Genomic DNA, 13,644 nt, shown 5'->3' with positions numbered 1-13,644 from the left:
TATGCATTGCATTTTAGGGCAGTGCTATGGAAAGAAACATGATACGTATATATGTACGTACATAGGTCCTCAAAAACAGAATAATCAGACCACAAATCCTTTCTGAAATCTTCGAGTTCGGGTATGAAGATACCCCAAATTGTAAATAAAATATACATATAAATGTTTGAATGAACACATAGTAATAAGAAGCTTTATTTGGAATGGTGTAGGCGTAGTAGGCATGGTACTCCTACTCGTATTCGTTATATCATCGACTTAATGTACTTGGGGCACAAGCATTTCTTCTTCATCTTGGCGGGGACTGGCTTCGGTGCAGCGGGTTCCTCCGTTTCCTCGATGTGCTCATGGTAGTGTTCGGGATTGGCCTTCTCGCTGCACTTGACGGCCATGAACTCGAAGAAGTCAATGTTGCGAACATGGTAGTAGAACTGGTCCTTGAACTGGAAGTAATTTGGATACACCTTGTGCTTCAGCATGGCCATGTAGAGGGTCAGGCGCTGCTGCTCTGAGAAGTTGCGTCGCTGCTGCTCCTGGTGATGGTTGCGCCAGCTGCGTTTGCTGATCTCCTGCTGCACCAATTGCCGCAGACGCGGATGCAGATGGAACAGAACCGACCTGAAAATAATGCTTTCAATAAAAAATGTACACCGAAATGTCTGCTCTCCAGCGCTCACTCGTTGAAGCGATGCCGCAGCTTTCTGAACTTGATCCGGTCAAAGGGATTGATGAAGTGATGTATCTGATCCGTGTTGGCCAGCTGTGCGGGTATCTCCACAAAGATCCTAAATGAACGTATTCGTATTAGAAACAATTCCATGCTCTGCTCGATACGTACTTGGCATTGAGAACCATGGGAAATTCCACGGGTTGGGGCACGCGCTTATAGAGTGGAAAACGTGGAAATTTAGCCATATCGCTGTCATAAAAATCCAACTGGTTTTTCATACGTTTGTTCACCGACATTAGCTCATTCACATCGATGAAGTAGTTGCCCGCACAGAAGTTGTACTTGCCCAGGGGGGGAATCGATTTGACCAGCTCAAAGCCTGCAAAAGAGCTCCTCAGTAGTGGATACTGATCCTCACCATCGATCAGTTTACATACCCTTCCTTTTACACTCTGGCGAGCTGGATTCCAGGAAGTATACAGTCCTCCACTTGGGACAGAAGCAGTTGATGAACCTTGTTAGTATTTCGACCCAAGTGCGAAACGTGGTCGACAGATTTTTGTCAAAGTCCACCTGCAGCGTTACATCCTCACTGAACGAAATATTGTGGAACGTGAATTGGTCGAGCACTCTACGGTAAGCACTTACCGCACGATCAGGGCATTCTCGTCGCAGCCAAACTTACGCAATCGAGTCGTGAGAACGGCCTGCTTCTCGTTGACAGTTATGCTCAGGTTGATGCCTTCGATATCCACCATGGGGGTTTCGAAAGGCGGCGGCGGCGGACGCGGCGGTGATGCCAACGACCCCTCCGCACTGATGGGAGCCAGATTTCTGCCCTTCACCCACTCATCTGCATCTGCCTCGGAGGATTGTCTTGCTTCAAAGGCAGACAATTGGTTTTCTGCATTCTCATCCACAAGGGTAGACACCCTTTTCGCTTCAGGTGGATTCAGCTCTTCGTCCGGCGGCCCCTCCTTGTACAACCGAACCTTGAGGTTGTCCGACATATAGAGCTCTGTCTCGATCTTCAGATCCACGTCCGTGATGTGTGTGAAGGTGAAGTGGATGCCGGCATAGAGATGGTGCTGAATGAAGTAACTATCCGGAGTGAAGGTTATGAAGCTCATGTCGTGGATGAAGAATTCCTCTCCCTCCTCCTCTACAAGATAGTCACTCATACTCTTTGGCTTTCGCACCTCTGTTTCCATGCCCACAGCGCTGGTCAGAGAGCTCTGCGATAGCTGACCAGATGGTTCGAAAGGCGTACCCTCCGGAGCATTGATATACAGGGTGGCGGGCTATAGAAACAGAAGTAGAAACAACACAGAAACCTTCATGGATGGATACACCTACCGTCTGGGAGAGTCTACTCTGCACTACTGGGCGATGCGAGCTACTGGAACTTATCTCGGCATCGATCTCGTCCACCATTACGCCCGGGTCCCAGCCCTCAAGGGTGCCAGTCCTGATGATCGTGCCGTCGCTGTGGTAGCATCTCGTTTCCGCTATCGTCCATACGGTCTTGACGCCATCATTCCGCAGCGCATACGACTCGTTGGCATAGTAGTCGTGCCATTCGGTGTTCCTGAAGGGCTTCCCGCACCAGATCTTCCCGTCCGTCTGCACGTGCACCACACTGCCCATCGAGGTGGTCAGCTTGAGATGCCTGTAGCTGAGGCTATACAGGCCCATGATGAACTTGAGGTACTTGAGCTCAAAGTCGATGCTGGCGAACAGAGCTGTCGCCTGCTTGGTCTTGGCCAGTTTCTGCTTGCGCGCTGCGGAGGATCCCTTGGAGGTGTTGCTTTGCATTGAGGAACGGGGGTTGGTGTCGGCGCCGCCCGACGAGCGACTAATCAGCGAAGAGATTCCATCGCGAGCTTTCTTCTTCTTGGGTGCGCTGGAAAGCGGATGGTAGCTGCTGAAGGTGGACTGGGTGGAGCAGGCGTTGATGAACTCCGAAACGCCTTCCTCCTCCTCGACCTCCGCTTCGGTGTGGCTGAACAGGCGATAAACCTCTCCGTTGTACCGCATTATCAGCACTGTGGAGCTGTTGTTGTAGAAGACAATGACGCAGCCGTAGGGGGTACAGATTCGCCGGCTCTCGTCCAGCTCGTTCTCCTGAATGGACCACTGGTGCTCGGCATGCGTGTCATGGCAGTAGGTGCTCAGTCCGTTTGGGTAGTTGACCACAGCCTTGGCACACTCCGCCTCCGAGAGCAGCACCCTGAGGCTGATTCCGTTCTTCGTCTCAACGCGGATATTTGCATCCGTGGCACCCACAACGCTGGCAGCGTCCCTGAAGTGCACATGCTGGCCGTCGAGGTCCAGCGAGAGGCACTTGTTCATCTGCCGGAAATTCCACTTTTCCTCGTACAGCGTGACCCGACCCTCCTCGAAGAAGTACTTGGAGGTCTTGGACTTGATCTTCTGCTGTGTGTCGTCCAGGTTGTATCCCTTGAGCATGGGATGATTGGGTCCCAGTCCAATGAAGGGCGCCTCTGGTTGCTCGTTCCCCGTCACATTGATCTTCGCGTGCAGTTGCGAGGAACCGTAGCGCAGAAGACTAGTCTTTGAGGCGAGCCGCAGACTCTTGTTTGTGCTCCTCGCACTTTCTGCATTAGCTGCGGTCGCTGGAGCCTGCTCCTCCTTGTCGTTGGCCATTTTCTGTGCCTTCAGGGACTTGGGCCGAACGAAGAGTTTTGGATCGATGGTGAGACGCTGACCCTCCTTGCACCTAATGGTCATGGGCTCCTGCTCCATGCCGTGCATGGTGGCAATGCTGTGGGCCATAACCAAATTCTCGTTTTGCTCCATGGCCTCATCGAACATCTGGGGGGTCACCAGGTCCTTCAGGAACTGCTCCATCTCAAAGAGGGTGAAGTCCCTGAAGCACAGGCGCGTGGGGAGCACAGTCTGCTTCTGCTGCTCGAAGACCTCGTTGAGAGCCCGCCGGAAGGTGTAGAGCTTCACACTGGGGAAGACTTCGTCCACGGTGAAGTCGTCGTAGTCGTTGACCAGCTCTATGACGCGCTGCGTCACCGCATCGTCCGTGAGGTAGAGCTGGGCATACTTCGGCAGGAAGATGGGCTCCAACTCCCCGTTGTAGGGGCAGTACGGAAGGGATTCGGTGATGTAGCCAGTGGTGAAGTAGCGTCGCATCAGGTTGTACTCCAGACAGCCGTGGTAGACATTGCTCATCAACGACTGATCCATGTAGGAGAGCATGCTGCTCAGCAGAGAATTGCCCTGCTCCACGAACAGTCGCTCGTTCTTGGACAGCTTCACAATGCTCTTGAAGGCGTTCGCATAGACCTTGACCTTGTCAAGCATCCGTGTCTGCGCCGCAGAGGTGGGGTTTGCCAGCAGAAGGACCTCCACCTCGGTCATCAGCTCCCGGGGATGGCCGAATATGCTCATTAGGGACTCAACGTACAGGTAGATGGACCCAACGTCAGACCTGGCTGCTGGCATCTGGGCCTTCAGGTAGTGCCCCTGAATGCTGAGCGACTCGGCCATGTGGAAGCTGTCCTGCATGCTGGCGTCCGGGCTCATCTTCACATTGGTCTCCTGGTAGGGCGCTAGGTAGTACGATATGTACTGCTCCCTCAGCGTCTCCACATCGTACACGAACCAGCTCAGCTGATTGAAGATATCGTCGGTGAATTTCGTGGCCAGGCAGGCGGACATCTGTGGCAGCTTCTGTTGGAATATGCCCACGGACTTGGTGGCCGTTCTCTTGCGCAGCGAGTGAATGTCCGTCTGGATGTTGGCAATGGTTTCCTGCAGATACCTCTCACGTCGCGGACGCGGCACCAGCAAATCGTACGCGCACTCCTCGGGCAGGAAGTGAATTATTGCTCGAAGTGGCTGATGGTTGGCCAGCAGAGTCTTGTAGAAATCATTGTCCAAGTTGCCAATGACCAGGATCATTATCTTCGTCGTCAGAGGGTTATCCTTGATGTACTACAGAGCAGAGCAGAGTAGGGCAGGAATTAAGAAGAAAGCTTGGGATCCACAGCATCCCTCTACCATTCGGCTTTACTTACAATGCGCTTGGACAGCGGCTGCCCCTTGCCAACTTTGTGGTGGTCCTTGGCCGTCAGAGACACGCACTCAAGTTTTTCCATTTTCGGGCTTTCGCCAGATCCCTTGTCGGTCTTGGATTTGGCTGTCTTCACGGAGGTAGTGGCGGTGGTGCGCATGGTGTCCAGTCCATTCTTCGGCTTGCGTGCCTTCTTGGGCTCCTTCGAAATATTCTTCAGCTCGGCCGGATAGTTCTTTTGCCAATACTCGTAGAGATCGAAGTTCAGCTCCTTCTCGATATTCCTGCTGATACTATCGTACTCGGCCACACTCTCCCGGATTCGTTGCAGGGTAATGGTGAGGGGATCCGTGGACTTTAGTTCATTTGCCACTACTGCAAATTTGTGGTGAGTGTCGGGCCTGCTGATGGTGCACTTACGTATTCACTTACCCGACCTCTTGGCATAGGCCTTTGACATACGCAGATCGTTCTGCTGCATGGCCAGCTGCACCTCGCTCTCCACATCTATAACGAAAAGGGGTCGACGCAGACCGCACTTGATTCGGCTTATAAACTCGTCCCGAAGCGCATTCAGCCCATTGTCGTAGAAGTTAATGCAGTAGATGTGATACGAGCTATCAGTCAGTGTGGATTGCCTGTTGCCTCGTCTGTTGCTCCTATCCGTGTTCATTGTGTGAAGTACTACAGAATATGTCTGAGTATGTGCTACGATTTACAGACTGTTGATAAAATATAATTAATGATCCAGACATGCGACACAAATCTCCCAGGGGAGCTTTTAAAATTTCCAGAGCCAACTAAAATGTACGAAGCCATAAAAGGTTTAATGGTTTTTGGAGCTGTGAAACTTTCACTCTCTTGCACTGCTTAATATCAAAAGGCAGCACAAGAATCAAATTACATCCCCACAGAGGATCCGAAATCCCAAATCCGGCGTTGATCTCTTTCTCTGGAAGCCAATCGATCTACATGTATGTAAATACCAACATTAAATGCCATTATTTTTATTTTCCATCGAACATGTAAAACCAACGACGCATTTTATATTGATTTAATAAATGATTTTTTATTTAATTTATACCTATGTATGCATATGTGTATGTAGATGCCAATGGTAAGTACTACGTGTAAGTGTTATGATGCTTAATAGGTAAATGGCCGCTTCTATGTACAAATGAAAGTCCTATAACCTAATGCTACTTAGTGGTAGGTATCTCGTGGTGGACTGTACAAACAGGAGATTCGGTTAAGTCGAATGAAAAGAAATACAAACTTAAAGCCTCTTTAAAACATAAAATAAATAAATGAGAATGGGAACTTGAACTGGGATAAATAAGCGAAATAAATAGAAGTCAGATTGCGGATTTGAAAATGCAGACACTGGCAATGATGGTTCCAAGTTAGTTGAGTTGAGATATGTATATCCGAAGCTAATCCTAGGCTAGGCTAACTTATATGGCAGTGATAGGCTATAAAACTCGTTATTGATCACAATACATTTGGAAAAAGTTTTGGTGTGTCGTCAACAGGAACCAGAAACGCCCCGGACGGCGGCCGGACAGTTCTTCAGCTATCATCGCTGGCCACGAGGCACTCGCTGAGCAGCACATTGCGCAGCTCGTCCATATCGATCCAGTCGCGCTTCTCGTTGCGAATGGACACGTTTCGGATGCAGCCCTTGAAGTTCTCCCTCGACAGCAGCGAGCCGCTGGGAGCCTCATCTGAAAGGTGAGAGGTGTCAGTATTATTGTTTGATTTCCGCCAAAAAGTAGATGTCTTTTCCTATACCTGGCAGCCCGCCTATGTAGAGGGGAGAACGGGTTTGCACCTTGCCCGCGTTCCGTGGGTTTCCGGCACTGATGACGGCTGGCAGCTGATCGATTCGAAGGATAATCTGCTCGCCATCGTAGAGGCCCGAAATGTTATGCCACTTGTTGTCGCACAGGGCATACTTTCCAGGCAACGCCGCCTCCAGACGCAGCGGCATTCCATCTCCCAGGTCGCAGGAGAAAACGATCTGCCAAACGACAAAGACAATTAGATGCAATCACAGATCGCATTTGCATTCCTCTTACATTGCCGTTGTGCAGCTCCAACGATAGGGCTGGGAATCCACTCGGCTCGGACACACTCAGCAATATTCCCGACAGTTCCGAGGTTCGAAATTCCGTTTCCAGGTCCAGGTATTTACCCACATGAAAGTTTTTCTCTGTAAACATAACAAAAAACATTCGTTGGGTCACCAGGATCTTTGATTGCAGCACAGTAGGTGTCGGTGTCTCACTGTATATGGCATAGGCATCGCCGGGGAAGTAGCTGCCCCTTTCGACGGTGGGAAAGCACTGCCCCACATTGGAGTGCTTGCCGGGACGTGCCAGGTCCTGGGTGCTATTGTTGATGGTTACTCGTCGCAGGCAGCCCTTGAAATGGTCCAGGCGCATGTAGAGCTCCGATGCCACCTTGACTGGGGCCTGGGGCAGGCCGCCGACCAGCAGCAGCTGCGAGGCCCCGATCTTCTTGGGCAGCTTCATTTGGGCGGAGGTCTTCTGGTCCGTTCGGCCTATCTCCACCGACATGGTGACCTTGCGCTCATGGCAGCTGACAGTCACCCGATGCCACTCGCCGTCGTTGAGCTTCGCGGTCAGCTGGAGCTCCTCGCGACGACGACCCCGCACGACCAGGACCAGCTGTCCATCTTTGAGCAGGAGCACAACGTAGTGCTTGGGCTTCTCCTTGCTGCCGGGGGACAGGAAGAGCATGCCGTTAGGGTAGAAGGAGCGGAAGTCGAAGCTCAGGCGGAAGTTGCGCTGCCAGAAGTGGCGCTCGGGCAGCTTCAGCTGCGAGTAGCTGTAGAACTCGTCCCCGAACTTGAAGGCATTCGGCTCGTAGGAGTAGCTGCCGATCTGCAAGAAAGAGCCCCCGATTAGTCCCAGGTCCTGCTTGATCTATCGAGGAACTCAACTCACCCCGACGACTTTGTGTTAGTTTCTGAGCTCAAAGCGTAGCGATCTCCCAGAGAGAACACTCGGTGAGATTTTGGGTTAAGAATAAAAACTTTGCCATGATATTTGTTCGGTTTCGTTGTTGTTTTTGTTGTTATAAAAAATGTTTTATTTGAAACGTGATTTAAAAAAGAGATGTGATAACAATCAAATGTCCGTGTTGTGGTCGCGCAGTGGGTAAGCAACTCAAATGTTAATTGTATGATACATTTATGAAAGCAAAAACGTACACAAAGCGTTGATATGAGTGGTGCGGATCTTAGCGACTAGACCGAGCTTCGGAGCCGTACTTAACTCGTATGAAATATATTTACAAAAACTATATATGTATGTACTAGATGTATGTCGTATAAAAGATGATTATTAACTACGATTATGGCGCTTCTTTTTCTCGCCTTTATTTTGTGTGTTAGCCCAGCAGCTTGAACCAATCTTCTTCCGTACTTAAAGCTAGCCCAGTTGTCCCACCAGAATCAGAATCATGATGATGATCATGATCATGATCAGGTGGGACAACTTCCTCGCCTGCGACTGAGGTTATAGTGATAGTATGCATGTAACTTTGATGATGATTGGTTATATTAATCATTAATCCACATAGAGACCACATAGAGTAGCTTTGTTTTGGTTAGCTTTTTGTTTTGGTTTTTGTTTTTTGTGGGTGTGTGTGTGTTTGTGTGTGTGTGTTTAGGCGAAATTAGTATACAAATGAGCTTTCTTGAAGCGCAGCGCTTGATGCTTTTAGCGTAGCAGCTTTTGACATAATTGCTTAGCAACTAAAATCCTATAAGAACAAAGAGAAACGTTTCAGTTTAAGATAGAGTTAGGCAGCCACGAAATGTACATGCAGTGTCGCGGATGGACCAGTCTCAGTCCCATCCGAATAGTCTCTCCAATCTCCTTCCCCATTGCCCATACCAAGCCAAACAAATAGAGGAATCAGCCTTAGCAACTCACCCGCTTGCAACCCTCCGGCGAGGCCGTGAAACTCTTGCCGATCATCGGTTCCGTCTTGAGGAACACATCGTAGAGTCCACCCTTCAGACTGCCCATCAGGGGCCCATTGCGTCCGATCTGGACATTGGAGAAGGTCAGGGCGTCGTTGAAGTTCACGGTCCGGTTGTTGAACACAACGTCCCGAATGGCGCCCTCCAGGTTGACGAAGGTGGGCGCCAGCGGCGTGAAGCTCTCGTGCGACGGAGCCCCGCCGATGTAGAGACCTCCCGCCTCCCGGGGCAGACTTATGACCGTTGGGCTGCCGCTCAGGCTGCGCACATCCTGCAGCTCATCGTCCAGCATCAGCTCCAGCTTGCGACCCGTCTTTATCAGGTTGATCACGTGCAGCTCGCCATCGTTCAGCTGACTGATATTCGAGGACATCTTGACAAAGCTGCGCCCGGAGTTGACCCACACGTGCAGCTGGCCATCCACCAGGCTCATTGAGTAGTTGCCCTTGATGTCCTTGTCATCGTAGTCGGCTAGCACCTCGGGCGGGTAGGCGGCCAGGAGCAGGAGACAGTCCGGCTGTAGGGTGCGGAAGACCAGGGCAGTATTCGAGCGCTTCCTGAGCGACTGGGACGGCAGCTCCAGATACCCATTGCCCGAGAATCCAGCCCTGATGGATGGATACCAAATGAATGATTTCAGCAGAGCCGATCTCCTAGAGGTCCGATTTATTACTCACTTTGTGATCATGTCCTTGCAGGAGGGCTCTACGCCAAAGTAGCTGGAGCTCTCGAGGGGATCGTATGTCTCGCCGTTCACCTGCACGTCCGTCATGCAGCCAAGGAAGGGATTATCGGCGCCCGGAGCTTTCGTCGTGCCCGATGTGAAGCCTTTGATTAGACACAAAAGACAGGAACGTTAGGAGGAAGGGTTCCCCAGGGATCAATAGTTTACAGTGCTCACCTGGCGGCACTCCACCCAAGTAATAAACAGCCTTGGACAAATCCGGGAGCAGGTGTGCGTTCACGGGCAGTGTGGGTGCCCCGGAGATGGGGCGATCGTTGTTCACCCGGAGCATCCCGTTCTCTGTGCTGCGCTTGGCCGAGAACTCGCGAGCGGCCTCGATTTTGATCCACTGACCCACATTGTACTTCTTGGTCGTGTTGATCTCCAGCTTAGACTCGTCGCCGTAGTCAATGCGGAACATGATGCGGCCACGGCTCAATGTTACCGACACCGAGCGGTTCTAGGGCCACCGAAAGAAGGGAAAAGATAAGTTAATCAGCATTCAGGGGTGCCATTTGGGGACTTACGTTCTTGTCATCAACCGCCAGGAAGAGCAACGCATTCTCGTCCAGAGTACGGAAGGTCATCTGCACGGAGAACAGGTTCTTGCGATAGGGCCGGGGACGGGTCTTCATTAGCTGGGCATAGCCCAGTCCGTTGAAGTGACGCGCCGTCGATGAGGCGGAGGATTCGCGGGCACCGATCATGGAACCACCGCACCGCCCCTCGCTGTCCACAAAGTTCCACAGTCCTAGGGGCTTGTTGTCCACCTCCACCTGGTGCACGACCACACTGAGGCCGGGCGTCAGCTGCAAGTCCCTGGAAGCGAAGCCACCAAGGGATATGCGATCGTTTCGCGACTGATAGAAGCGCGTGTGCTCCGTGTCTGTGGAGCCAGTGATGGTGACCGGATTGCTGGGCGTCAGCACCCCATAGTTGTTCATCCGTCGCACCACCAGGCTGCCCAGATTGAGCGTCCGATTGGCCTCCACGTGGTACCAGGCATCGTCGTACTTGGGGTCCCGCGTCTGCACCACCATGGGATGGGTGACGGTCGCCGTCGTTCCGCCCAGATTCCACACGAGGCGCACCCGTCGCTTGTGCAGCTCCAGGGAGATGTGGCGTCCCTCACTGCCTTCCACTTGGATCAGGGGCGAGCTCTCGATGTGGTTGGCCAACGCGAAGCTCAGGCGCAAGTTGTTGGAGGTACTCAGGCCGTACGATGCGGGCAGATAAGTGCGGATGCACTTTGGGCCCAACGACTCCAGTGAGACGTCGATCTGCAAGTGGAATGAACAGAATATGTAATGGCAGTGGCTTACCCACTCAGAGGGTGTCCCATCCCATTGCCCTACTCACCGCTTGGGCGGCATGCTTGGCCTTGGCTATCTGGTCGCGGAGCTGCTGCAACTGCCTGGCCATACTGTTGTTCCAGGCCTCGAACACTTGCTGCTCCTTGGACGCCTGCTGCTCCAGGTAGCTGAGCGAGACGTTGGCCAGTCGGAGGTTGGTCTTGGTCAGGGATATGTTCTCCTGCGCCATGCCGAGCTTGATGTCCCAGTCGGGCGCCAGCTTGGTGAAGGATTTTCGCATGTTCTGAATGGACTCCTGCATCTCCTTGGCCTTTCGTAGCTCGGCACGCATCTGCTCGCCGGTTCTCCGGGCCAGGTCCAGGCTATCCTTGGCGTGACGACGGGCCGAACTGTCGGTGAGCGTCTGCAGCTGGCCGGAGATGTTGTTGGTGCGCAGCCCCGACTCGAAGATGGTCGCCTTGATGCCCTCCACCTGCTCCTGCTGCTGGTGCAGCTTCTCCTTGAGCACGTTGGACTTGTGCATCTGCTTGAGGGCCTCCTGCTGGAGCTGCCTGGAGCGGTGCAGCGAGTGCTTGGCTCGCTCAATCATCGAGCTGCCATCGCTGGGATAAAGCGTTCTCTGGGCATCGTAGACGCGCTCCTTGGCCAGGCTCGAGCCCTGACGAGCATCGTTGATCGCCTTGGTTATGTTGCTGTGTGCCGAGCTGGCCAGCATGGCAATGCGTGCCCCGTTCCTCGTGGGCTGGAACTGCCGAGCGTACTCGTTCGACCTCTCTAGCAAGCGATCGGCATGTTTCTCCGCCTTCGGCAGCCAGTGCTTGCGCACCTCCCGCTGCTGCTCGGACTTGACTCCGAGGGTGGCATTCAGGAGGGCTGCCGCACCGTCCAGCTGGCTCAGGTGATCGCTCAGCAGAGACTGCCGCTCGAGGGTGAGCCTCGCTAGGTCTTCGCCCCGGTCGAGATAGCTCTGGTTGAGATGCTTTCCAATGAGCTGGCCCAGCTCATTCAGCTCCTGGTGCGCCTCGGCCGTATGGCCACTCAGGTTGCGTACATGCTCCACTATGTCCTCCGCCTCGCTCTCCACCTCCAGGGTGCGATCGAGCTGCAGTCGCATGTCCACCACACGATGGTTGGTCTGGTTCAGGTCTCGCCAGAGCATCTCCAGCCGGGCCCGCTCGTCGAAAGCGGCATCCGAGGCGTTGCCCGAGACGTAGAAGTGACGCCAGGCACAATCGTTGGTGCTGCGGATGCCCTGGATTCCCTGGTGATGCTCCTGGATGGCCTGCAGATAGAAGCGGGCCTGCTTTAGGGCCGTCGGCAGACTGAGGTGCTGGGCACTCTTCCCGTAGCTCCTCAGATCGAGCAGTGTCTGGATAATCTCCGCCCGAACCAGGCCCACATTGTGTTTCTGCATCAAAGCGTCATCCTGCATGGCCCTCAGAGCGAACTGCCTCTTCCCAATCGTGGACAGCGCCTTGCGCGACTGGAACTTCATATTCTCTGCGTGGGCATCCAGCTTGAGGACGCCGGCGGTGTCATAGTCCTGCAGCAGTTGCCTCGCCTGGCTGAAGTCCTGCTGCCGCCCCCGCCAAGTCTCGTGGGCCCGCTCGTACTCGGACAACTTGAGATAGGGCGCTGGTATACCAGTCAGATCCATGTTGTGGAGGCCACGTCGCAGCTTGTGTCCCACCAGCTCCACATAGTCCAGCAGCAACAGAGTACAATTGTCGCAAACTGTGCAGAAATTTTCAATTTAAAGGTAAGTAAGGAAAAATACAACAATCAACTGCAGATTAATCACAAAGACCGTGCAGTCCATGGAGGGTTTCACCAGAATACGATAACATTACACCTGAACAATGATCACAAAAATGACAACTTTTGGTAACTAACTACAGAACTATTCCCATAAGAAAAGAACTAATAAACACAACGAAGAAAACGGAATTATTTAGGTAAGACCAAATCTATGAAATCCGCCGATAACAAAGATAGCCTTATAGCTATATGATAGCTATTAGCTATTAGGCTAACTGACTAGCTGGAAAAAGAGAGATGGCCTTATGGCAAATGCCTGCAGTCAGAGCAAGAGAACAGCGATTAATCGATTGTTTTACTTTGCGGATACAAAGTGGCAGTGGCTGGCTTGGGGCTGTGTTTTGCTTGAAAACATCATTTTGTATCAAATAGTGCCTCAGTTGTTCGACTAAAAATTATTGGACGTGTCTAGAGACGGCTTCGAACAATGATGCTGCATTTTGTCTCTCATGCTATCCCTCTTTTCGCAGCCAAGTCTAAGGTCATATACAGTGAGAACAAGATAATTATAGATTATCGATTTCAGATAAAGTTTTGCTGCTCTTATCAGGTGTTCCTGTTTTGGCATAAACCGCCCTTGCCACAGTGCTTGAATTGATAGCCGGGAAAGGTGACTGGAGACGGATTTTTAGCTGTCTATCTTTACAGTTAGTCAGTTTATCAAATGTACTAAAATTATGTGTTGCATTCACCGAAAAATAGGCACGAAAAGACACGACGAATTCGCGCAAGAAGAGATGATTTGATTCTCGTTTTTAGCTAATCGTAGAATGTATTTATGGCTCATTCTCAAAGGATATACAAAATCACAAAAAGTCCAAGGCTGTTAGTTTTCACAATAACTTCAACTATAAACCCTACAATAGTGCGGAGTCGCATTTGGAAGGGATTGAAACTGAATTTAATTAATAAAAGTAGGATAAAAAAATGGCAATATTTCGTTTTAGACCAAGTTCGGAACATTTTTAACTCTACGTATCGGAAATTCTAGTCTTTTTTCCGGTCCAGGTCGTGCTGAAAAATTTCAGTCCATGCGCTTTCTAATCACAACTATCGGCA

General features: G+C 51.7%; 2 protein-coding genes across 4 annotated transcripts in view; both read right to left on the bottom strand.

Annotated features, from left to right (window-relative positions):
• Nucleotides 1–165: 165 nt before the first annotated feature.
• On the bottom strand, nt 166–5,478 carry LOC111074740. The gene is made up of 8 exons (XM_022367655.2): nt 5,151–5,478; nt 4,723–5,093; nt 2,027–4,639; nt 1,319–1,971; nt 1,108–1,262; nt 839–1,049; nt 678–785; nt 166–618 (listed from the first exon to the last, which is right to left on the bottom strand). The coding sequence occupies exons 1-8, from the start codon at nt 5,389–5,391 to the stop codon at nt 246–248; spliced, it is 4,725 nt and encodes a 1,574-aa protein (XP_022223347.2). The 5' UTR covers nt 5,392–5,478; the 3' UTR covers nt 166–245.
• Nucleotides 5,479–5,773: 295 nt separating this feature from the next.
• Nucleotides 5,774–13,644, bottom strand: part of LOC111074722 (laminin subunit alpha-1) — a 75,330-nt gene continuing 67,459 nt past the window's right edge. The window contains exons 8-16 of one of the 3 annotated variants that reach the window (XM_041595201.1): nt 10,814–12,501; nt 9,982–10,734; nt 9,632–9,914; nt 9,408–9,558; nt 8,681–9,338; nt 7,006–7,624; nt 6,797–6,930; nt 6,510–6,738; nt 5,774–6,442 (exon numbers count right to left, since the gene is read on the bottom strand). In XM_041595201.1, the coding sequence (XP_041451135.1) occupies nt 6,288–6,442; nt 6,510–6,738; nt 6,797–6,930; nt 7,006–7,624; nt 8,681–9,338; nt 9,408–9,558; nt 9,632–9,914; nt 9,982–10,734; nt 10,814–12,501 (4,670 nt within the window). In that variant the 3' untranslated portion in view covers nt 5,774–6,287. Of the gene's footprint in view, nt 6,443–6,509; nt 6,739–6,796; nt 6,931–7,005; nt 7,625–8,389; nt 8,508–8,680; nt 9,339–9,407; nt 9,559–9,631; nt 9,915–9,981; nt 10,735–10,813; nt 12,502–13,644 lie in introns of those variants that run through there. The other 2 variants (XM_041595203.1, XM_041595202.1) reach the window with 2 other exon arrangements.

This window comes from Drosophila obscura, unplaced genomic scaffold (genome assembly GCF_018151105.1).
Source record: "Drosophila obscura isolate BZ-5 IFL unplaced genomic scaffold, ASM1815110v1 contig_46, whole genome shotgun sequence".
NCBI classification, from domain to species: domain Eukaryota; kingdom Metazoa; phylum Arthropoda; class Insecta; order Diptera; family Drosophilidae; genus Drosophila; species Drosophila obscura.
Note: the sequence above shows the minus strand (reverse complement) of the source record. Positions and strands in the feature narration are given on the sequence as shown.

What these genes read in the sequence shown, in the direction of transcription:
- LOC111074740 (XM_022367655.2), bottom strand. Translation starts at nt 5,391, where the DNA reads ATGAACACGGATAGGAGCAACAGACGAGGCAACAGGCAATCCACACTG. An exon ending in GGCCTATGCCAAGAGGTCGG is followed by an intron (nt 5,094 to 5,150) that starts GTAAGTGAATAC and finishes ACAAATTTGCAG; the next exon opens with TAGTGGCAAATGAACTAAAG. An exon ending in AGAGTAGACTCTCCCAGACG is followed by an intron (nt 1,972 to 2,026) that starts GTAGGTGTATCC and finishes CTGTTTCTATAG; the next exon opens with CCCGCCACCCTGTATATCAA.